At 41.3% G+C, this 25,635-nt stretch overlaps 1 protein-coding gene across 2 annotated transcripts in view; it reads right to left on the bottom strand.

Moving 5' to 3' along the window:
* Window positions 1-2,679: 2,679 nt before the first annotated feature.
* The window catches only part of NEXMIF (neurite extension and migration factor), a 233,617-nt gene continuing 210,661 nt past the window's right edge, over window positions 2,680-25,635 (bottom strand). For both annotated transcript variants that reach the window (XM_079961208.1, XM_079961209.1), the window contains 2 exons: window positions 9,064-9,188; window positions 2,680-7,719 (listed from right to left, as the gene is read on the bottom strand). In XM_079961208.1, coding sequence (XP_079817334.1) covers window positions 3,434-7,719; window positions 9,064-9,151 — 4,374 coding nt within the window. In that variant the 5' untranslated portion in view covers window positions 9,152-9,188 and the 3' untranslated portion in view covers window positions 2,680-3,433. The remainder of the gene's footprint in view (window positions 7,720-9,063; window positions 9,189-25,635) is intronic.

Below are 25,635 nucleotides of genomic sequence, written 5' to 3'. Positions count from 1 at the left end.
TTCTGTGGTTTGCCTCAGGTGCCAAAATGTGCTGGGCCAGCTCACCCATGAGGCAAGATGAGGCAATTGCCTCAGGTTGCAGAGCCTACTTGTAGGGAGGAAATGGAGGAGGCTACCCACTTAGGCCAACTAGAGTCTGCTCCTGCCAAGCATAATTCCAAGCATGCCTCACCTCCCACAGTGATAGCCTTTTATTCACACCTCAACCTTTGTGTAAGGTTGTTTTGATTCTCCCCCTTGTTTCTGATACTGATCTCTATTCCCCTCTTATTCCTAATGTAAATCTTTATTCTCCTCTTGCTCCCAGTGTAGATATTTATCCTTGCCTGCCCCTGTTCCTGATATAGATCTTCACTCACTCCTTCTTCCCTGGTGTGGAAGCACCATTTTGTGGTTCACCTCAAGTGCCAAAATGTATTGGGGCAGCCCTATCAGGCTCCTATGTGATCTTAGAACGAAACCACCAAGTAGCACTAAGACTGACCCAGAGTCAGCAATCTGACACTTCCTTCTTCAGAATGTAAATCAGTTAGGGCTGATATCTCCAACCTGGTGCCCTCCAGATGTTTTGGACCAACACAGCTGGCTGCGGTGATGGGAGTTGTCAACTGGAGGGCACCAGGTTGCAGAAAGCTGTGCAAGTGTATTGCTTTCAGGGCTGCAGCAAAGCAGTCTAATGGTTAAGGTATCCTTTATCTTCCAATTTACAGGAAGAGGAACTTGGCTAAATATTCAGACAGCCCCAATGAATGTGAAAGAAAGGTCAGGTGCCAACCAGGCCAAAACAAACCTCTAATTACCCATAACTTTCCTGTATAGAACTATTAAATCACCAGGTTTTGTCTTTAATGCTCTTTCCACCTTTGCTATTAGTTGATCAGATACAATATCTGCCTGAAGGAGAAAGATATTAAAATAGGCACCACTATAGGTGCTTCCACATGGCAGCTTGTTGTGCTCATGCATGCAGGCTTTTTTTTTGGGGGGGGGGCAGAGTCCACATGATGGGACTCAAAAAGCAACCACCACCTTGCCCTTGGAATTTAATTCAGATTTCAATTTCCATGAGGTTTTTGTTTTTGTTTTACTTGCTAGATTTGTTGTGGAAATGGTAAATCCCGATTGAAATGTGAAGCAGTATGGGATGGCATCTTGATGAAAACGGTATTGCAAAATGTGAGCAGCAGCATTTCCACAATCAACTGCTGCATGGAAGCATCCTATGAGCCCCAAGGATATAATCTGGAGGAGTGGGAGTCATGACTGTGCCACACTGAAAGGAACAAAACAGGACTTTGTGATAAGTAGCTGAAGACCCTTGGTCACTTCAATGCTTTCCTTCCCTCTTTGGAAATGCCCTTAAACCCCTAGTCACTTTATCATTTCCCAGTGCAGCAGGTCCTAATCTTAGCTACATCTGCTTCCGAAAGGCTACCCAGCTGAGAGGCCTTTTCCATTATCAAGTTTTCATAAAAATCAGTAGCAAAATGTACAGGCTCAGGTTCACAAATGTATTTTTTTTTTCCTTCGAGGAGACTTGGGGTGGGGGGTAAGATTTGAAATAAGGCCTTTTGATAAAGTACATTGCCATTAAGCAGCCAGCACTTATTACTGTCCCCAGAATGCACTTACCCCCCTATATCTAGTCCCCAACTTGACAAGATCATAAAGAGTTCCACTTCCATATTTGTATGATATATGACGTCAACATACAAATTCGTAATTGCATTAGAAATTGTTTTTTAAAAAAACAAAACAACCCTTCAAACAATAATTTCTTTTAATCGTTTAGAAAACACCAAAGCTTGGAGCAGAGAGCTCTTCTAACAGGAGAAGCGTAGAAATGGCTACGAAACAGCTCAAAACAAAATACCAAAACAGTGTATATGAAATGCATTGGTTCCCATTTTCCCCCCATCACTATTTTTTTTTTTTTAGAATCTATCCCAAGTCGTATTATAAAATATAGAAAACTGAGTTACAAATATGAACAATACAACTTTGCTTTTGAAATAACCTTCAGCTACAGGTTTTGCTTGAAAGAAAACAGGCGACGGTTTAACTGTTGCTCTTCATTTCACTGACTAATGTACACACTTGAGTTTCCAGTAAATTTACCTAGAGTGATTTTGTTTGATGTCTAAAACCCTCCAATCAAACACTCACAGAATGAGGTTTAAGTATTTCATCAATACTTTCCAGAGGGCACTGTAATTTCCCAGTTTCCATTTTAAAGTCCTCCTGGCCTCCCTACTAGAGGGCAAAAATTCATGAAATGAGGTAAGTTATTTTGGCACACACATGTTTAGTCATGCCCATAAAACTTTTGGTACATTACAGTAAAAGTGAACATCATTTTCATAGTGGTTGCTTTTGAAGGGGGTAGCTAATCGTATCAGTGGAATGTTTACAGTAAATCAGAAGGCAAAAGAAAAATCAAGAAAGAAAGAAAATAGCTCCAGTAAACACTCACAACCCATTGTTGATAAAGAGTTGTAAAAATATGTACAGTACATCAATTCTTCAGAGTTTGGCACAATTTGTGTGGTTGTTGTCAGTAATAGTGCATCAACAACTGTACAACAGTATGACTTCTGAAACACAGGGAATACTATGTTAGATTTGCTGTTAAAGATGAAAAGTCCCACAATTTCAAAGTTTTGATTTCAGCACTTAAACACTTGAACATATTACAAGGCATTGTTATATATATATATATCTTTCTTGAGCAAGGAAGTGGTGGGGGGACAAAAAAGAAAAAAGGGAGGAACCCAAGCAAGCATCAAATGTCTTTCTAGAAAAAGGTGTCTCTTCTCCAAATACAGGTTTTAAAAAAATGCTCTCTGCTTTAAGAAGAATGTAGTCTGTTTCCCTGCAGAAAAACCAAACATTTTATGCCATCTTAGTTAGGTCAGGTGGTGTCATGTATGCTCTAACTTGGATAGATGAAGCTTTATGGTGCCAGTTAGGATATAAACAGCAGGAGGCTAGAATGCATACCCAGAAGCCACATGGTGCACAACTAGGAATGAGTTGTCATTTTGCAAACTAAATGCTGTGTTTGTTTGGCTTTTTTAGGGGGAGGGGGGATGCACCACCTCTCTTTTCTCTTTATTTTTCAAACTGAAAAGTTAAAAAAGTCTTTTCCTTTTTTGAAAGCGTAAGAAAAAGGGAGAGCACAAAACAAGCCCTTAAAAATAAAACAAATGAATACAAACTGAAGAAGCCAAACAGCACGAAAAAAAGGAGTAGCCTTGTTAATTTGTTTTTAACCCCAGCCAAGCCAGAGGAAAAAAAAGTTTGGTCATTCTTTTAGGTAGCTTGCAAGAAATAAGTATTTTCATGCACTTTTGAGAACATAAAGGAGAACAACCACCAAAAAATATTAGCAGGTAGTAGGGGGAGGGGGCATTCCAGCGAGTTTGGTGCAGCATTACCTCAGTTTCTCAAATGAAGCCGTCGCAGACGGGTCCTTACGGACCTGCTCACGCTCCGCTTGCTTTGCTTTACAGTTGTCATCTCTCAGTGACTTAGAAGTGGATTTATGCCGATACAGCTTTTTATGGGTGGGCTCGTTTTTGGCTAAAGTGCTCAGGTTACTATAGCTTTTATCAAAAAAGGGAGAGTGAACGTCTGGGGAGTACCCAGCTGAACAGTTGGGACGTCCAGGATCACAGGAGGCAGCTCGGCCGCTGGCTTTGTTCAAACCCTTGTTCCCTGGCTTGTGACTCTTTGCCGTTGCAGAAGAACCACCATTCACCTTTTTCTTGGACTCTTGTGATGTGCCAGCCAGGATCTTAAGAGTTTTCAATTTCAGGCTGTTTGATTCAGGGGGCTGGAATACATCAGAGGCATTGTTATGAGAAACGGGCCCCCACAGTGGCTCAATGGAGACCTTCATGAATCTCTGAACATCTGCCATTCCAGATGCTATGTTTGACAAAATGTTGGACGGCTCCTCAAATTCCCTTTGATCGTCATTGAGGAGGCTGTTAGCATTACCTAGGCTCACTTCAGACCAGCCTCCGCTGTTGTCCTTCCCCAGGGCCCATTCCCCAGGGAGCCCGTTAGGCTTCCCTATCTGGATGGAGGTTGGGCCACCACGGTGGATGGATTCCACCAACGCTTTTGTCGCTGATGCTGAGTTGTTCAGTGGAGCTGCTGCTCTCCCACCAACGCACAAAGCCTTTTCGTCATGAGCTCCAGCCACATTCTTCCCTTTCCTTGTTGATTTGGGAGGCTGTCTAGAATTTCTGCTTTGCCCCTTCTCTGTCCCTTTGCTGGCTTTGGGTGCTTTCTTCCGTACGGTTTTCTGTGGAGGGTTTGGGGTTGCACCCATATTTTTATTGGATGAACCTTTCCTCTTCGGTTTTGACACTTTAACGTTGCTGTTAATTTGGCCAGATGGCTCATCAAATGTTGACAGGCATGGGCCCTTTTCAAGAAGGCCGACAGAATCTTCGTCATTAAACATATGGAACTGGAATTGGTGATTATTTAAAGTAAATCCATTATCAGCCTGATCTTGGTGCGTCTGGAGGACCCCACATCCCCACTTGACTTTCTCAGGGTTATTCAGCACAGCCTGGGAGCTCTCCGGAAAACATTTCATTGTTCCCAGTGGTTTGACTTCCGACCCAGTTATCTGCGGGGAAAGGTTAGGGGTATCTGGGGGAGACATTTCTGAAAGAGATGATTGGCGGAACTTGTCAGGAGTGAAGTTGGAGATATCCAAAAGGTCCGTAGACTCTTTCAAAGGTGTTATTTCATCTATGCTTTGCTGAATCACTAGTTTGGGGCTGCAGTGGGCCAAGAAATCATCTGCAATGTCATCTTCACCATCCTTTTCACAGGACTTTAAACTTAGGGAACTGAAGTTGCTGGAACTAACCGACAAAGAGCCCACTGAATCAAAGTTAATCAGCCTCCCGTCATCTGTGCTTAGTGCACCTTGCTGGAACTGAAAATGCCCCTCTCTATTATTGAAATGACACGACTGGAAAGATTCCTCTGACTGCGACTGCTGGCTATCTGACATGTACTTTTTTTGGTATGGCAGTTTGCTACTATTCAGGTTTACTTGACTGTATCCAGAGGCTGGAGGGCCATCTGCACCTGCACAGCTCCCAAACTCTGCAGCCGACTGTGCAGGAGCCTCCTGCAAATCACTCAGAAATTCCTGGCTGCTGCCACCGGATGCTTTGCTTGCTGGCCAGAGGCCTCCAAAGCTGCTGGGCTCCATCTCCAAGTGGCTTGGTGACTGCTGCAGCTCTGACTCTGGCGGGGACAGGACGCAGCTCTGGGCAGGTTGCAGAGTGCAGAACGGCTTCTCTGCTTGAACAAGGCCAGGGAGGGGCTCCTCCTGCTGCTGCTTTGACTGCTGATGACTGAAGTAAGAGATCCCAGTGTTGTTTGACAAATCAGAGGCATCTAAGAGTGTCTGCAGATACCCTCCAGGGATGAGGGGCACACTGGCAGCAAGATTAGCAGATGTAAGGGCCTTGTCTGAAGAGCAGGCGGTAGCTAGGAAAGCCGGGGGATTTTTAGCAACCTTATCCTCCTTGTGCTCGGTAAGGCGAGAGCCATCTGCAGGGCAAGGACCACTTTCATCCATTGGAAGAGGCTCCTGGTTCTCCAAGGCTGGGGAGGCCTCTGCCAGGCTGGCCTTAATCTGCTTGCACTTCAGCCTGGCTTCGCTTTTGAACTTGATCCTGCGCAACACTTTCCTCTCGGGCCCTTTGAATTCCTTTGGTGAGGCAAGGCTCGCGATGTCACTCAGCTGCAAGCCATTTGCACAGCTGGGTGTTGCAACAGCCAGGGTCTGCATCCCTCTCGGGCCTGCATCACTATCTCCAATTCTGCGGCAAACCTGCCTTGGGTCTGAAGAACAAGAGCCAGGCTTGGCCATGGGTTGCTCAATGGCTTTGATTCTCTGAATCCTGTGCCTATTGGCCAATTTGCCTTTTCGCTTCCGTGGGTGAGGCAAGGAGGAGACCTCAGAGCCATTGAGATATAAACCTTGTTTGCTCTGAAGTTCTGATTTCAGTCGGTTCTGCCACTTCTCTTGCCAAAAGCTCTTCAGGGGGGCCATCTTGGCATATTTTTTCAAACGTTCTTCATTCAGGGTCACTGTCATTTCGCTGGGATCCACTTTGGAAAGCTTGACAAGCATTTGTTTCTGCCCTTTAAAACGGTTGGTAATGATGTATTTTATGATGACTGGGGGCTCCTTGCGAGAAACTTTTCTCCTTTTCTTTGGGCACCATTCATCATCATCCTCCTCCTTGGGTCCATCTGGGTGCCCCTCCTTCTTATCCACAATCTTCTCACTCTCAATGGAATCCACATCATATAGGTAATCATCGCTGTATCTCACTTTCCTCTTTGCTCGCAGGCCATAGTTCTGTTGTATGAAGGAACTGGAGTGGTCTCTGGGCAGGTACTTATTGCAGTCCCTAAGATTTTGGAGAACATCAAAAGAAGATTCGGTACAAGTGCTGTCATCACTGGAGTCCCCGGGATCCTCTGTGGAATTAACAAGTTCCAAGAAGTGGTTTCTTTTGGGAGAAATGTACTGTACCACTTCTGTACTGGTGCAAGATTTGTTTAAGGCAACTTTCTCACTCTCCTCGTCGTCATCCTCCCTTCCTCCATCTGTCTCCTCTTCCCCCCAAATGATGCTCTCCTCAGATTTGAACTGGGAAGTATCAGTAGCCCCTCGAGGCCCCCTCTTCAAGGCCATTCGGCCTTCCTTCTTAGGGCATCCACTGAGCACGTTTGGGAAGAAATTAAGCTGGGCATCATCCTGCAAAGAACCTGCCTTCTCCTTCACACTGTCTTGGAAGGACTCATACCGAATTTTTAAGGAGCAGACGTCACTTCCCAAGTTTGAGTCGTCATCAAACATGTAATTATCCACATCTTCCTCAGAAAACAGGTTCACAGAAAGCTCATTTTTGGAGCAAAGGTCAAGCAGCTCAATTTTGCTTTCACTGATGAAAGATTCAAAATAACCCCACTCCTGGCTGGGATTTGTTAGTAAAGGTTCCTCCCCATTGCACTTGTCTAAGAGTAATCCCTCATAGTAATTTTTCTGAGTGGGGTCCTCTGAATCGCTGTCAGATTTCTCTGCATCTCTCTTGTCTGCTGCCCTTGATTTATGCGCAGGGAAGCTTAAGAGTTGGTCTGAAAGCAGTTGATCCCCATATCTCATGGTTTCCCCTGTGCTCATGCAATGAATCCCTATATCAGAGACTGAACAGGTGTCATAATCCCTATTTATATCACCCACTTTCAGGCTTATTCCTGGCTCTGAATCAATGCCATCCTTTGATTCGATAAAGTAGCCCAGGCAGGTCCGGCTCGGCTGCATCAAGCAGTCACCGGTGAGGGCTGAGATGCTCCCAGGTTCCATAATGTTGAATGGAGCCTTCTCACAGTCTCCGGGCAGGGACCAGGTGCTCATGCCCTTGGAGACGCATGATGTGAGTGAAATGGCGTGTACAGAGGAGGAGTCATCAGAAATGTGGTCAGTTACATCAGCCAGCCTCAGGGGAGAGGGAGGGTTCAGCCAGCAGGACTTCTTTGAAGCCGGGGCCTGCTGGGTGCGGCTGCCCCCTTGGCTTTCTTTCAGAGCACCTGGGAATGACAGCGGTGGAGATGGAACTGCGGCCTCTGCATCCTGCGAAGCCTTCTCTTCCCCATCCAGGTCTTGTGACTCTGAAAGAATGAGAGGGAAAAGGAGGGGTGGAGAGAAAAGGGAGCAGGAAAAATAAGACCCTCGGAATTTTCAATCTGAATCTTCATCCCTCCATGGAGGGTGGAGCAAATGGTTCCTACGAACCAAATGATGTGAAAAATAGCATTATTATTATTATTATTATTGCTGTCAGTATACCGATGTTTATTCACTTAATTTATTTGATGTTACATTTAAAACACACACGCATATACACTCTCACTCACAAATTAAAAACAACCCTTAAACTAGCATATCGTGGCCATGTACCCATGAAGAACAGCACAGCTAATCCCTGTTTGGTGTTTAAATTTAAAACATGCTCTAAATTAATATTCTCACATCAAGCTGGCCACAGACTAGGTCACTGTACAGAGAAATTTTAATAACAACAACCCAGCTATTAGTTTGAAATTTAATTTCCATGTAGACAGACTCATGAACAATATTAATTATTTAACCTTCCCCTATAATGCTTGTTGATCATGCTCTGCACCAAAATTTCACTGTGGAGGAGGCTTTTTAATATATATATAACACCACTTTCAAACTCTCTTTTTTAACTCACTAAGCTTTGATGCATAATATGCAGCTCAGATCATTTCAAAGCAGACAGCTCCATACACAAACACATTGGGGGGAAAACCCCTTTTCCATCCCATTCTCCAGGGCTCTGGTGCTTTGGCCTATGTTTACCTGATGGTCAGGCTAATTACTAACCAATTGTCAAATGAAATGGAATGGAATGGAGTGAAAAAAGTCATAAATAAAATATTATGCATGTGAATTCTGGTGATTCCTGTGAGCATCATTGTAAAAAAAATATATTCAGAGCAAAGAGTACAATGTACTCTTCACAAAAGCTTTTTCACAAGCTGCCTGTTAACCCCAACCACTCTGCTTTTAAATCCTGCCAATTATGAAAATTAAAAATCGAAACATAAGAAAGAAGCCCAAACTTCCAAGCTTCCTAGAGAGTCTGGCGTAGCAAAGTGACCGAGAGACATAGCTACAAATGAAAAGGGCTCTGGTTCAAATCTTACCCCTGACATGAACTCATGAGGGATCCTTAGAAAAACCTCCATATGGTGATACTGATAATAATATTCACCCACCTTACAGGGTTATTGTAAGGAATGCAACTGATAATAAATGACTCATGGATAATGTGTGCACTCAAAAGCATTGCATGAACATGAAATATTTAATCTTATTAAGAAAATGTTACAAGGAAAGCAGGCTGACGTTCAGGGACAGATCTTGGAGTAAATCAGTTTCCATTAGGAGTTGGCAGTGGGTCCCTTGCTACAAATAGATTTCCTTACCATCCTCTTTCACCCCATTAATTGGGATTGGTTCTGGGTCTTCTGAGGCACGCTTATTATCTTCTTGGTCACCCATCAATTCAGTCATGAGTTCATGAATCCATTCTGAATTGAAGTCGGCCAGCCTACACATGTACAAAAAGAAAATTACAGGACATTAGAACCCCCAAACCAATTTGCAGCCCTGTGAGTGGAAAAAAAGCTCAGTTAAGAAGACTGAAATGTGGAAGCACAATAACTGGCCTATCTTGATGTCTACTGTATTTTTCAATCAGGTCAGAAGCAAACAATGTCTACCACAACCGCACAACACTTATACAGCCCCAATTGTGTGCAAAGCACTGCCCAGAACCCAGAGGCATATAATTCCAGGGCAATTATATTCTACACTGGGGATGCCTCCAGACTGGCTTTTATTGCAGGATGTATGCATGCTCATTTTCCATAGCATCCACACAATGCTGTTGGCATCAGAATTTCAGCCTGTATCCTCGCCAAACATTTAATCTGGCTTTACCCTTTCCAGAAAAAAATATTCTAAATTAAACAAATCAGTTGCCTAAGACACATTTGTTATATCTGAACGATGCTTTTACAGTATTCAGCCTCCACCTGGAAGAATACTAGGTGGACGAGACTGAGATGATCAGCATAGACTGGGAACTGACAATGGTTTGGTTTAGATGTCACAGCGAAACCATAGTTTGGCCCTTGAGGAAGGGATAGGCCAATCTGGCAATTTTGGCTTCTCTCAGTTTCTCAATCTGAAGTTCAGCCCTCCAGATTGGTTCACAATTTTCTTTTATTAATAACCACCAGCATTTTAGAGCAAATTATTCATTATATACAATTTTTTGTGTACAATTTCCTCTAATACACAGATTTGTTGCTTATTGTTTCAGAATGTACAAATCACCAGAATTTTAGTGCAAATTATTCATTATATACAATTTTTTGTGTACAATTTCCTCTAATACACAGATTTTTTGCAAAATGGTTTCCCCTAATATAATGCATTTTTTGTATGTTATCGTCAACATATGGATTTTTATGCACACTTTAGCCTAGTATATACATTTTAGTACACAATCCCGTGACCGTATTAATAAATTCATTCATTCATTGAATTGAATTTCTCTTCCATCCCTACCTTGGGGCTGTTCCTTAGACTCCCCCATCCCATCTCTCTTTACAAACTCCAATTCATTTTCTCAGTTATTGGTTCAAGTTGCATATTATTTGCTTCCACTGTTATCCAAAGTTTGTCTCCAAGCCAGAATCAGAAACCATAGTTTGGACTGGGTTCACGTTCTGGTCTGGAGGGAAGCTGCAGTTTATTTTAAAAATGCTTTATTGCTTCAGTTGTAGCAAACAACAAGTACTGCAAACCAGGAAGGAACTGAATCAAAGTATGGTGAAAGAAGCATCAAATGGCAACAACAGCAGGAAGGGTGGTTTTGATTTAAATCAAATCAATTTAAATCATGATTTAAATCACTAGTCAGTAAGACTTGATTTAAATCATTTTTACAGAAAGGTTCAACCTTGCTGGCATCCTCTTAATATTTACAACCAGAGGAAGGTTTCATTTTTGGAATAATAAATTTTCAGAGTACTTTACAGTTATATTAAAAATTACTGATTTGGTTATACTATCAGAAATATATAGGCAGATAATTATGAAATTATTGTTTATATTTGGACAACTTTTCTGCTGTAATTTATTGGAAGAATAATCATTTCCTTAGCAACAATTTAAACAATTTATTAAACTAAAACAATAACATTATCGCATATGTATCCATGTTTGTTAACCGATGTGGTTAAGTGACTTTCTTTTAAAAAAAAAACTTAGACTGAGTTTTAGCACACATGAAAAAGTTTAAACAAATCCTTATTTCCCGATGAATAGCCTTTGGACTATAATGTAAATTAAATAGAAAACTGTCTTTAGAAAGTTTTTTTTTCCTTCAAAAGCATTTTATTTTAAAAATCCGATTTAAATAAAAAAACCTGATTTTAACAAAAAAAAATCCAACTTTTTTGATTTTTTAAAAAAATCATTGATTTTTATCCACCCCGACAGCAGGTGGGGTGAGGCTAAGGTGAGCCAGGGATGCAAGAAGGCATCATATTCCATTCTGCTTTGAATTTTTTTGCATGTAGTACTGTTTGGATTCTGCTAGTTAGTCTTTCACTTATGTTATTTATCTTGCTGTCGGCTTTGGCAAAATTATGTAACTTATGTAACCAAGTTACATGAATTACATTGTCACTACGTTGTTCCACCCCATTCATTTCAATGCAAAGGAAAGAATGCAAATGGAGGCGAGGGGAAGCAATCCATTATGAATTGTTTGTGGTCCCAATCCCTTGCATTGTGCCCAGAAAGCAGTTGCATTGAATTCTTCTAGTACAACTTTACAGGGTTCAAATGCCTGGCTACATGTTAATCACTTCATAGCAATTCAATAATGATAATGAAATTTCAGTTCATAGATACTATACACAAAGCATAAAAGTGTAGGTTATAGTAGCTGAGACATAGCTAGAAACCCAAAAGCAGCTGGAGGAGGAGGAGGAAGAGGAGAGGGCAGAGGATGAAGAAAGAGCTACACATGGAACTGGATGTGGAGAGTGCAGTTGAATGGGACACAGCTATGGGCAGCCTAAGAAAGTACCATCTACCTTGGGCCTGCCCATAAAAAGCAAGTCTAGCACGAGAAACTAATGTGATGTCTGCTGCTTCCAGAAACTCTTCTTATTGTGAGACTTTTGTGGGTGAGCTGAGAGTTTGTCTGGACCCTGGGTGAGAACCCAGAAGCTGAGAGGGAGGGTGTGTGCCAGATGGAAAATGAAGTGACATATATATGTATGTGTATGGCTTTGTATTAATGTAACCTTTTTATATGCTACTGTGTATTTTTGTAATATTTTGTTTAAGTTGTCATTGCTTCAGTTTTCTATACACCGCTTAGAGATATTTTAAAAGTTTTAATAATCAATCAATCAATCAATCAATCAATCAATGTATGCGTGGAAAGTATGGAAGAAAGTGATCCTATTTAAAACTATTTTGTGCAATGCCCACTAAGCAGAGTAAAAAGGCAATCATGTCATGAACAAGCAATTCCTCACTAACCACCAGGGAGTGCCAAAGACCTCTTGGAAAAACAACAACTGTCTTATGCAGCCATCTAAAGACACGGAGCGAGGCTGCGTTAAGGAGCTTCTTCTGAGTGAGAGGTCCATAGTCTTGGTGTCACTACAGAGGAGAGCCTGTCTTGGATACAGAAGTCCCCCAGAACTAATGTCCTAGGATTCTCCAACACCATGGCAAAGACCTCCTTTGCCAGCTCAGTCAGGAAGGTGGTTGGGCCACAGGGTAGATAGTCCACCAACGAGATCCCTGTCCTGTCTTTGCCTCCCAGCACCGAGTACAAACCACCAAATCCATCACCCAAATGGACTGGCCTCCTGGTGAGGACGATGGAGTTTTTATGAGTTACTGCCATGCCCTCTCCTCATCCCTATGCCCTCAGACTTGTGCTCCATGGGATACCCAGTTGGGAAGGCTGGGTAAGAAAACACACACACACACACACACACACACACACACACACACACACACACGTGCCCAAGTCTCTGCAATGCACACCAGATAAACACCTCATCCACAAGCAATTATTGCTCAGTTTTGATGCAGCATGTTGACAACATCTTAAACCAAATATATCCTCCATTCCCTTTCAGGCATACCGTAAATAATACATCATGCAATTATCACAGAGTGGGGTGGTGCTGGTATCCCAGTTCCCAGATTAGTGTAGACTTCTGAACTAACAAAGCCAGTTGCTTGCATGCAGACCCAATATGATTAGGGGCCTCAATCTCACAGAAGTCTAGCCTGGATGCCAAGGCTGGATCTATGCTTTGGGGCCCTTGGAATTGTACCCTCTGTGTGCATCTTCATGTATCCATATCCCCTGCTCCTGTGGGTGGGATTCCCTGAGAGTCAGGGACTCTTCTGATTGGCACCAGGTAGCTGCCCCTGTAATCTGTGCTGGATTTTCACCCGTTTTCAATTTCCCACAATGTTCTGTAGCAAAAACTACATTGAGGCTTTGATGCATTCTGGAAAATTTAATATGGTGGCTCTTCATATCCCACCACTTGGTCATGCACCCCCAGGGACAGGTGGGGCCCTGTCAAGTCCTGGAACCCTGGCAGCTAGCCAGGGAATCCAAATGCTAGCACCAGCTGTGCTGGACACAACCGAAGCTGTGTGATGGTGCTCAGATCTGACTTCTCTAGGAAGGTTCACAGTGGACGCACCAACTGCAATTGAATACACACAGTCCTGCCCACAGTCACAACCTGCCTCTCTAGGAACTGGGCTGGGTCCAGACACATTGCCACATTGTGAACCTGGTATTTCAGAGTGAGTGCATCATCAGCCCAAACAAGGTGAATTTCCAGATGGGCTTTTCCAATGGCCAGAATCACCTCTGTTTTGTCTGCCAACATCCAACCCATCACTGCTTCCAAACCATAGTAATTTCCTAGAATCTGTGACGCAGCGGATTAGCTTGGCATAGGTGGGTTCCAAACTCTTATCCCATACTGGGCAGGTAATATTGAGTGTAAATGGGGACTAGATGTGCAGTTTTCCAGCCTGAACCAACAGCCAGAACTCTATGCATACTAGCCCTTGCAAACAAACAAAAAGCTAGACTCCTGCAGGCCAGCTGCTCAGGAGGCAAATAGCTGAATGTTTGAATTACAGCCTTTTGCTATATGCAGGCAGTCTTGGCTGCATCTTTGTATGCAAGCACTTTGTTGGATCAGAGCCACTACCTCCCTTCCATTATTTCCTTGCATGCACAGCCAACCTGCCAAATTTGGCTTGGAGGGCTGATTTAAAAAGAAATAAAATAATTCCCACTCAGCTGTGTGCACAAATTTGCACATTAGCAATTCACCCAATTAGCTGAAGGTGTCATCATTAGACATAAAGATGTATCGTTTAATTGCCTATTTAAAATAAATCAAGTTCAGTCATACTTTAAACTCTTATTTGTAAGGCGCAAAGTTCTGTGCTTGGAAGAGTCACTTGTAAGGCATATTCGGCTTTCTTTTTAAACCTGTATCCTGGTAACAATGTTAATGACAAAAGTATTTAAGGAGACCAAAGGCAAAAAGAAAAGAAGACACTATCTGGACATCTTTCCTAACTCCCAGGGAAAGCCATGTTTGCTTAAATCTTGGATAATCACTGACGGGAGATGTCACACTGCGGCTGAAGCATTTTTCTGAGGGCTGAATTATTCACCCATGAAATTCAGCTGTATAAGCCAAGAGCTCCCATTTATCTCTGGCTTCAGAAGTGTCTGACTACATTGTATGGCTCCTGGTCCACCTCCATCCTCTCCAGGAATATTAGTGAATGCTGGTACTGAATCCAAGAGAAATCAGAAACAAGTCATTATATCATAATGAAGGTAACTGCAAAACGCACAGCTGGGCAATAACATTAATGGGACCAACTAAAATGTCCCAAATAATTGACTTGCCAGGGAGTCCTCTGGACAATTTACTCCTTGGAAGGAAAAAGTAAGCTGACTGTGGCAAAATGCTTCCAAAATCAGCCCCACTACCTTGCAAAATGTTGTCTTTGCCTTCAACCTTGTTATCAAACACACATACCTGTTTTCCTCTGAAAAGAATGGAGTGAATGTCTCAAACGAAGGTGCCCGTCTGACTATCCTGCCTAGCTTCACTCGGTCAGAAAGCTCCAACACCTCTGCCTCCAATGAATTAAGACAGGTGTGTAGAGCCTTTTTCTGGATCAAAACTCTGCTGTGCTTAACCTTGTTATCTTCCATAAGCCGGAGGTAAAGGGCTGTGTGTGCTGTCAACACAGAGCTTGGGAGAAGGCTATCAGCTTTCTCAGATGCATCCTTGGCCAGCACAGCATCTGCACTTTTGTGTTGGTGGTGAGTGAGAGGCTACCAGATGATCTAGCAAGCAGCCTCAGAGTCCCCTTCTAATTATACCACCAGTAGGTTGCAAGAGGCTTCAGGAATATTGACAGCTAACACCGATATATCATTGGCCTTGAAACCATTCAAATAATATTCAAATAATAGATTTTAGGCAGAGGCAGATTTAGGGGAGTACGACCAATTCGCCTGCACTGGGGCCCAAGCCAAGAGGGTATTGCAGGGGGTACCACAACAACGATAAGCTACGGAAGGCAAGAGGGGGCACCAAATTTTTGTGTCACTGAAATTTTAAGGCCCAACGCCCACCACTGTTTTAGGGGGGTTGTGAATTTCTTTTCCTATCTAAATAAGGATGAAAGCAGCGGCATCTCACCACTCTTTTTACCTAGAAAAGATTCTGGCGTGGGTAAGGGGAACACCTATGTACAAAGGCATTAATCACATTGTGCTGGAGGTACTCGCTTTTGCATATTGAGCGGCTCAGCTCTAATTGTTTCATTAGAACGATTCTGGTTCTGCCCAAGGCTCCAGCAAACACAGAAGGGAGGCGGGTAGAAAACAACAGAGGAAACCCTAATGGGCAATACTACAGCAAAGATAATAAATTGATCAACGCTCCACATCTGACATTAGTTAATTCATCACAGTTTTGCTCACTTAAGGGCAACTACAGAACCAATTTCTCAGTAAAAATGAGCACAAAACACAAAGCAATAGAAATTTGTGCAACACTGTTTTCACAGTATAATGATAATAAAAGTGAAAGCTTCAGTTATTTAGAATTTCTGATAATCTTTGTTTGATTTTAGGCAGAGCTGGAGCCACAGAAAAGCCTGGTTCACTCATAATGCAAAGCCAAACTGTGGCTTAGCAAGTAAGCTTTGTAGGCACACAAAGAAAAATATGTCTTTTATGCCTCCCCTGGTTCTGCTGCCAACATCTTACCCAGAGCTAAGCCATAGTTTGGCTTACTGTTACATGGGAACCCAAGGTCATGGTTTATCTCACTCCCAAACAAGTTTCTGGCTGAAACCAAGGTGTGTTCTGGATTTAGTACTCATGATTTGGGGAAGACAAACCACAAGCCTGGGTTTGGACATAACACTAAGCCAAACCATCGTTTAGCTCTGGTTAGTGTGGCAGCAGCAGAAGTGGGGGATGATTCAGGCAGCCTTGATTTTGCCTCTGGGTTCCTACATGCTTGCTCATTCTCACAAAGCCATGCTTCTGCTTTAGTATTATATGCTAACAGGCTGAAAGAATGACACCATCAAGAAGGGCATAAGTTTTGCTAGTTTTCCTTAAGTGCTCTTTGACCTAAGCATGGAAGCGCTGAGTCAATAAGTTACATCACTGTTTATTCATGCCCTCTGATGAGAGCAGGCTGTGTTTAGCTTTCTTGTCAGGTACCATGACAGACCCTCCAAGTGTCCCTATTTTCTGGGATTTACAGAGGTTGTCCTGGTTTCTGATTTGATCGTGGAATGTCCTGCTTTTCCTTAGGATGTCCCTATTTTCATCAGAGAAATGGTGGAGGTTATGCCATGAAAAATAAATATTGAAATGCCAATACCCATTAAACTGAGGAACACCCAGAAAAGACTATTTAATATCTACCGTTGTCTCTGTAGACAAGACGAAAGAGAGAGGGAGAGGCTGTCTTTAATATGATAGTTGCTGGGAAAGGATCCTGTGAAGAGTCAGCTATGATGGGGAAATGAACAATACGACATCTTTAATTACAGTTTCTCACCAGGTGAGGGGGCTGGGTGTTTTCTCCTTCCCTTTCTCTTTCACTGTGGCAGAATTCACTCACTCACCCAGAATCAATGTACTTCAAGGGATTTAACGAAGTCCACCTAGGACTTTGATCTCTTCAAACTGCCTTTTAGACATATATTCTTGTTCCCCTCTCCTCGGTTAAAAGGCCTGTGACACTTATTGGAGGGCAGGGTGAGAATACGACAGTCGGTGTTCCACTTTATATAAATACTGCACCAATAGTTGAGGCTGTGAACCAGATTTCTTTTACAGCCCACTCACACAAATGTTTTTGGACAGGAATAGCAGGGTTTATGGGGGGGGGGGTATTCCACCTCACACATCTAGAGAAAGGTGATTGGCAAGCATTATTATTATTATTATTATTATTATTATTATTTGCAGTGGAAATCTAAAGATGAAAACAAGCCATGAAAATTGTGCAATTACAGTGAAGCTGGTAAGATTCCTGCTGCTGTTACAGACAGATGCGCATAAAAAAACCCACCTTTATATGGTCTATACAGGCACATTATGCCTACTGGACAGGGTGAAATGGGGGCACATTAAGTCAGGAGAAAAGGACACAGTTGGGCAATCAACAGCTAACCTTTCCTACGGTTCTTAAAAAAAGTTTAAATTTTATTTTTTATTATGCTTTTATTTTCTTGTAAGCTGCCCTCTGGACCTGATTTAGGGCAAAATTCAGAAACATCTCAAATAAACAAAGCAAATGTGATTACTTAAAGATTTAAGACACAAAGCAACCAAAGCTAAGCACTCTGTTGCTTTCGGTTTATGAAACAGGTAACACACATGTTAATCACTCCCAGTGAAAGTAATGAAACATAAAAGTGCTTAACTTTGGCTCAAACATTCCCTTTGTTAATTAACTTATTAACTAAGCCCCCTAACCCTAATTTTCCTGCTATCTAAATGTTTTAAATTTATTGTTATTCAGTAATACGTAACAGGGATGCACTAACAGATATTATGACTGGCAGCAGTTACTGCCTGGAAATTTCCTCACATTGATTGTGGCTTCGAGCCTCTTGCCAGGGGTTCATTATGTGGTCTTAGGAAAGTCTCAGTTTGTCACCTGTAAAATGGGAATGCCAACAACCTCCCTTACAGGATTGTTGCGATGGCAAAGGCAATAAGTAGTGTTTACCTTTGCAAACTGAACATCTCAATTAGTTAAACTAATTAAATAAAAATCAATTATACAAACATTATTATTAGTGTTAGCAATGTCACATATATAATATACACTCCCAGAGGGCCCATAATGTGGGATGAAACAATATATTATATACAACTCAAAGACATGTAAACATTCATATCAAGCTGAAAAGGAAACAAATCCTAATGCAATAGTGAAGCCCATTCTCAGTGTAAAGCACATGTGTGGACAGTCACTTACCAACAATGTGTCTGAAAATGTAATAAAAGAAGCAGGATGAAGAATTATGGAGATATTTACCTGAGTTGCTAAGCTGCAAATTCACTTCAGGTGTTTCAGTGCTTTTCAGGAGCGTGTATGCTTTTGTATTTTAAAGGACAACCTTGTTCTTTGTGGGGGTTTGTAATAAAAATTGCAAAAGGACTCTACAAAATTCACTCTAAGCCTCTGTGTTACCTTATGGCTTGACCTTCTGACATCCATCTTTTATTTGCCATGAAACAGGCTGGCAGGAAAGAAAAGCCTCCGCAAGAGGTGCTACTTTCAGCCAGATATAAATGCTACCGGTTCAGAATTACTATCCAGCTCTAGCCAAAAAAAGAAGCACTCGTGAAAAAATAGGGCAGCTCACCAAAAGAGGGCATATCTCAAGAACAGACTTCAGCAGTCATCTAATGGAACTGAAGAGCCCCATCAAACAATAGATCCGGCAGTTGTAGTCTCTCCTCTCTATACGGAAGGGTTGGCCTGACATTAAAGCCCTTACCGGATGCATCCTGACTGGTGTCAAAGCTTGCTATGAGGCCAAAGTTGGTCCCTGATTCCCAGTTCTTTACTTAAGGGTAGCCAGAATAAGAAGCTGACATTTACACACCATTACATCCCTAAATAAATAAGCTTTCCATCTGAAAATTAGAAAACCATGACCTGGAGACAGTACACACCAGCATCACCTCCATTTTAAAACTTGGTTCTTGCACAGTGAGCAAGAGGCCAAGATTTAGGAATAAGAAAGATAAGGTATGCACTGCCTGAACTGGAGTAGCCCAGCATTCATTTTAATGCTCAAAGTTAGGTAAATTTGTGTTTCTTGTTCAGGCAATTCCCTTAGTTGAGTGTTCAATAAGGAACTGGGTATCAGGAACTACTTCCAGCTGCATATTTTAGCTCAGTGGTTCCCAAATCTTTCGGGGTGCATGTTCCCTTGGTTTTATTCCCAGTGCTCCCTTCCCAACCTACCCTATAAAAAGCATTCAGAATGGTGGTTTGCAAAACCAACTAAGCAAGTGCTATTTTTCTAGAGAAAGAGGTGCTGGAACTCACCATGAACACCTCCTTTGTTCTCTTATAATGGCAATGGTGCCCACTTGAGAGGTGCCATAACTGAGTTCTGGTGAGTTCCAGCTGAAAAAAAGCCCTGCAACTAAGGCCGATAATAACAGAATAACTGGGGGGAACTGAAATTGACACATTTCTTCATCCCTAGTTGTTTCCAAGGGCTTGAATATTAGATAATTTTGAAATTTGGAGGCTAAACACAATTAAGGGTATAGCCAGTGCTGAAGAAGATAGCTTTACAGCTCTCTTGAACAGCAGAAGTAACCCCCTATAACAAATTGATGTGGTACTTATTTCCAAAGTCACAGCATTTCCCTATGTTTTGGAGTGCCAGTGGACTTCAACAAACGGAAAACAAATAACCTCTCTGCCTTCTTCAAACCACAAGATAAAGGTAAACACAACAGAGGCCTACCACAAGATCAACTGCAAGTTGTGCCTAATATGGGATACACTTTATAAAATGAGGGAGACTTTGCATGAAATGGCGATCCTAATCTTATGGATGAGTTTGCCACCCAGCTGCCCTCCATAAGAAACATAGTCCAAGAGACATGGAAACAACTTATGTCTGTAATGGAGGACAGCTGGGTGACTAAGTGCAAGACTTAACATGCTCACTGAGATGGCAAACTCTGCAAAGGAAATGGGCCTCAGGCACAAGAAGCAAGTACAATGCATCTTGAGATACAAGCTCAAAGAAGTTGAGGACATAGTCTGAAGGGCAAACCTGGAGGGTGCAGAGCTTAAAGATTTAGCCTCCTTTGTTATTGATTGGTTCAAGCTGCTGATACCTGACCTAGTTATGGAGACTAATGATTTGGAATGTATCCACAGGGTCTCCGTGTAATTATTGGTTGGTTGATATTCTTGCTATTTATTAAAGAAATATATACTGAATTCAGATGGAAAGGATCACAATTTCTAGCCAATCAATGTCAGGAGCAAAAAATAATAATACAGTATAATCTATCAGGGGGAAGGATGGAAGGAAAAAATACACCCCTAAAGGTATTTCCGCAGAATTGGCTTCCTTCTACAACTCCACAAACCCAGATACTGCTCAGATTAAGAACTTTTTACGATAACTGAGGAAGATGCATCCTTTTTGGACAGTAAAATGTCCTCCATAGAAATAACTCAGGTGCTAAAAAGATTACATTCAAGTAAAGCTCCTGGGTCGTATGCCTCTACAAATTGTTCTATAAACAATTTAAAGATTTTGATGCCTTATTTTCTTTGATTGTTCAATGATATCAGGGAGGTGGCATCTTTACTCACAACATGGCTTGAGTCAAAAATAGTAACTATACCCAAATCATACAAGGACCCCCTGTTGGTGAAATCATACAATCCAGTATCATTGACAAATCATGAATATTAAGCTGTTTGGGTGGACAGAATTAAAAGCTATTTGCATAAATTAATTAGTTCAGATCTAGCTGGTTTAGTCCCACTTCAGAACATTGCTGACCCATTTAGAAAATTATTGAATATTGTTTTTTCACTCCAGGTAGTTAGGCTCCCCTCTTACAATACAGTGGTACCTCAGGTTACATACGCTTCAGGTTACATACGCTTCAGGTTACAGACTCCACTAACCCAGAAATATTACCTCAGGTTAAGAACTTTGCTTCAGGATGAGAACAGAAATCGTGCAGCAGCGGTGCAGCAGCAGCAGGAGGCCCCGTTAGCTAAAGTGGTACCTCAGGTTAAGAACAGTTTTAGGTTAAGAATGGACCTCCAGAACAAATTAAGTACTTAACCCGAAGTACCACTGTAATTATTTAAGGCCTCTGACTGCCTGGAGTAGAAATTTTTGTTTGAAGCTTTGGAAAGGATGCAATTTGGCCCCAAATTTATTAAAACAATTCAGCATATCTATTCTATTTCCAAAGTAACAATTCAGACTAATAATAAATCGGAACTGATGGATATCCAACAGGGCACAAAACAAGTCTGTCCTCTCTCTCCCTTTCTTTTTATTTGAGCAATGGAACTGCTTATATGCATCACCTGGGTATTCATATTAACCTTCCTATGTTCTGGGTCTTTACGCAGACTATATAATGGTTACCACCTCCCACTCCTGTGGAAGGCTTTTAAAATGAGAGATGGATTGATATGCACATTTAAGGGAGTCCGTGGGTCAACTTTCCAAAATCTCAAGTAATGTGCTTTAATATCCCTCCTTCAATCCAGAATAAGGTATCAGTATTCCTCCAAATTAAATTGTGTCATCTACATTTGAGATATTTGGGTGCATATATCACAATGAATTTTAATAAGATTTTTTTAATGATAATTTTTATAAAACATGGTCTTTGTTAAATAAAGATATTAAAAGATGGGAAATGGGAACCTATTTTGTACTTGATAGATTGTATTGTTCTTCCTAAAATTACCTATCTTTTTCAAACTCTCCCTGTATGGCTCTCTCCAGAACAGCTGCAAAGGTAGCAGAAAAAAATTAATTCTTTTATTTTAGCACAAAAGAGACAAAGGGTTGGTAATAAATTGCTTTATTTTTCTATTAAAGAAAGAGGATGGGGGTTTGCCTAATTTAGAATTATGTTATTTGGCCTCTCAATTGAGACAAATACTTAAATTGGTATGATAAACAATAGACCCATATAGAGGCTGAGAAAATAGAGATTGGGTTCCCTTTAGCGTATTCTAATTTTCCAAAAAAGGATCTAGAGAGAATGGTATATGGTTCAAAAACAGGCCTTTTACAAACAATGTTTCAATGCTGGAACAGAAAATGTACATTAATAGCTCTAGTACATTCTCAATTGCCTTCCACCCCCTTTTTTATACTAAGAACCACACATAATATTATAATAGGGGAGGGTCAGGGAACTTTAATAAATATGCAAATTTTATTTTGAGAATGCTTCTAGTATGGAGTTGGAAAGGAAACACAAATTAAGAAACATTAATGTTCCATGGTTGTTATGGCGCTAAATTTCCACCTTTTAAAATAATAAAAAAAAACACCAGCCAAACTGCTGCCACCTATAAATTAACTGAATTTGAGAATTTAATTACCATCACCTTTAAAGGTGGTAATAAAATATACAAATTCTAAATACATAAACTTTTAAAATAAATACATTTTTACTTTTAAGGTGAACCTAATGGCCAAACAGGTCTAAGACTGTCATGGAGCTACTGTAAGATCTGGACTGGAACGTAGAATCATAGAGTTGTAGAGTTGGAAGGGACCCTTGAGGGTCATCTAGTCCAACCCCTGAAATGTAGGAATCTTTTGCCCAACGTGGGGATCAAACCCACAACTCTGAGATTAAGAGCCTGATGCTCTACATACTTGAAAAATACTTACGGCAAAAAAAGTGGCTTAAACATCATTTTCATATCATTTAGGCAAGATACAAAGAAATCATTCTACAGTATATAAATGCTAAATGATCCCCAGATGAACGCCATGTTTTGATGCATCCACCTTCCCAAAACATTAACGTGGATGTTCTGATATTGGAGTGCATTACCATTTGTGGCGGGAGTTGCATGAAGGTTCAAAACTTTTGGTCCACTGTTTTTTTCGAGAAATTAATGCAATTATGGGTTGTAATACTGTCCCCTCCCAATTTGCATTATTGTCCATTTATGAAGAGGCTGCCTTAAATATGCACATTAGTTAATTCTTCATTTATTAATTGCTGCCAGGGTTAATATAACCCATTTTCGGAAAGCCCAAGCTAGAGCCAAACATATTTATTGGTTCGTCCCATACCATACTTATTGGTATGGGACGTAGCTTAGAAAAAGTAGTAGTCTTAGAAAAATCGACACATAAATTACAAGTTGCAATAATACATTGTTTTACTACATATGAAAGTAAGAAGGGACACAGACAAGCCCCACCTACTGCTTATAAGTGAATTTGGTTAAGTCATTAATATAGATCCTAATATTTCTTTCAGGGTTAACCCCCCCACACCCTTGACATAAAAGGGACCTGTATTATGTTTAGTTACCAGTTTACAAAATATCTGCTATATAGATTTTGTAGTACTTTGTTATACCAGCCTTCTGTTTCTCTGTTATTACTGTATCGTCACAACAGACTTTTATTTAAACGGAGCTATAGAAACACCAAGGATTATATCTTGAGTATTTTAGAAGAGGGTGTTTGTTTGTTTTTAAAAAGTGAGCCTTTTAAAATATAATGGCCCAGCGGACTGAGACCATTTTGGCACCACTGTATTTCAGCTGCACAAGGACTGACAGCTTGAACCAAGTAGCAGTCCAACGAGAAGTGCCAGATCAAGATTAACTGTAGTGTTGCCACTAGTTACTATAATGATTTTAATCAAAGAGTATTGTGAGAAAAAGGAACTCTGGTTTGGCTGCTGCGGGTTTGTCCTAGTTATCACAATGTTCAGATTTCTCATTAGGCATTAACAACGATAAACACTTTTGACCAGAAAATTCCATACTGAATCTTCAGGTCTTGTGTCTGAGAGTAAAGAGCCCATATGCATAAAGTGCATTCTTCTCTGCACCACTGAAAATATTCTTTAACACTTGTAATGGGGGGTGGGGTAGAGGAGAAATAAATGAATGCTACTAGGAATTGTCAATCCACATTAAATTTCATAGGGAGCACTGCAAACAAAGATGGCTTTGTGTTCATTATCTGCGCTGAAAATATACCTTCACATTATCTTCTTTGCATTGGATACTCAATTGGAAAAAATATGAGGGGTGGGAGAAAGAAATACTGTATCCTTTATGTGGCATCATTTCATTCAAAAGCCAGAACTAGTCTGCCACTGGAAAGTGAGATTAAATATTTATTCATGTAGCCAGGATTTCACCATTTTGCTGTGGCTACTGAAATTACAAGATTAGAGGAGAGAGCAAAGGCAGAAAAAAACGGTACAACTGAGCTGTTTTGGGTATTTTGTACATCCATATTCTCTGTCATAATTCGGTGTCACCCCCTCCCTGTGCTGCACCAAGACTTTGAATATAGTTAAAATGTAATTTCATATGGCAGTGGAAAAACCACTCCTCAAAAAACCTTTCCTGGACTTGGAAAAGCTAAGTAACTACTGGCCAGTTGCTAATCTCCCCTCCTTGGGCAAGGTTGTTGAGCAGGTGGTCGCAGACCACATCCAGGTGCACTTGAAGGAAATTGGTTTTCTAGATCCATTTCAACTGGGGTTTAGACCTTGTTTTGGCACAGAAACTGCTTTGGTAGCCTTGTATGATGACCTCTGTTGGGAGAGAGGCAGGGGAAATGTGATGGGTTGTGAAGGGCACCGTTTAAGGATCAGGGACTACTTGGCCACCTCCACAGCCCATACTGGAGACCCCCAAAGCACGCATGAACCCATACATGGGCTACAAGTTGCCAGCATGTGCTGCAGAGTACAATGTCTAGACACACTAAAAGGCAATGGTTGTTACAAAGATCTGATTTATGAGAAGGCACAACAGATGGTACAACAAACAGATCCAAACGAATGTGGGTGTTTGAAAAGGAGTATCACTGATCATAATGTGTTTTTACATAGACTAGCTATGTGTATTGATTGATGGCCTTGAGTCATTTAAATATATTGGTGCAATATATAAATAAGTCAATATTTAATAATACCAAAAGCCCTCTAATGATGCTATAAAGGGAAGCAAAGGGGGGAGGGGGAAGATATCGAATGTATTGTTTTTAAAAAAATAGAAGTTAATTTAAAATGGAATTCCTGAAACTGTCTCTATTATGCAGCATAGTAGCACAATAAAAATGTTTATCATTTTACAAGTGTCCTATCAACTATTGACATTCTTGCATTGAGGTTTCTTGATTCCCCTCCCCCTGTGAAAAAACAACAAAAGCTCTGATTTTCGTGATTATAAGGTTTGAAAAAAACATGCAGAATCACATAAACTGCATGTTATCACAAGGAACTGACACTCAGCTGTGCATACACCCACACTCAAACACCTGTTTTTGGAATAATCATCACAGCATGGGGAAATCACTAACTGATCACTTCACATTCTACACCCTACATGCCCACTCAGATCTAGATCACAGACACAGGCTATGGCCTGCTTGACCAGACCAACAACCCATCTAGTCCACCCTCTTCCCACAGTGGTCCACCAGCACAAGAACCCTCTCCCTTCCTGTGGTTCCCTGCAACTTTTATTCAGAAGCATGACTGCTTCTGACCATGGAGGCAGAGCACAGCTACTGTGGCTACCAGCAGGTAGAGAGAAGCCCAAACAGATCCAGCCCAAGCCACATCCATC

This window comes from Podarcis cretensis (assembly GCF_951804945.1).
Source record: "Podarcis cretensis genome assembly, chromosome: Z".
NCBI lineage: Eukaryota > Metazoa > Chordata > Lepidosauria > Squamata > Lacertidae > Podarcis > Podarcis cretensis.
Note: the sequence above shows the minus strand (reverse complement) of the source record. Positions and strands in the feature narration are given on the sequence as shown.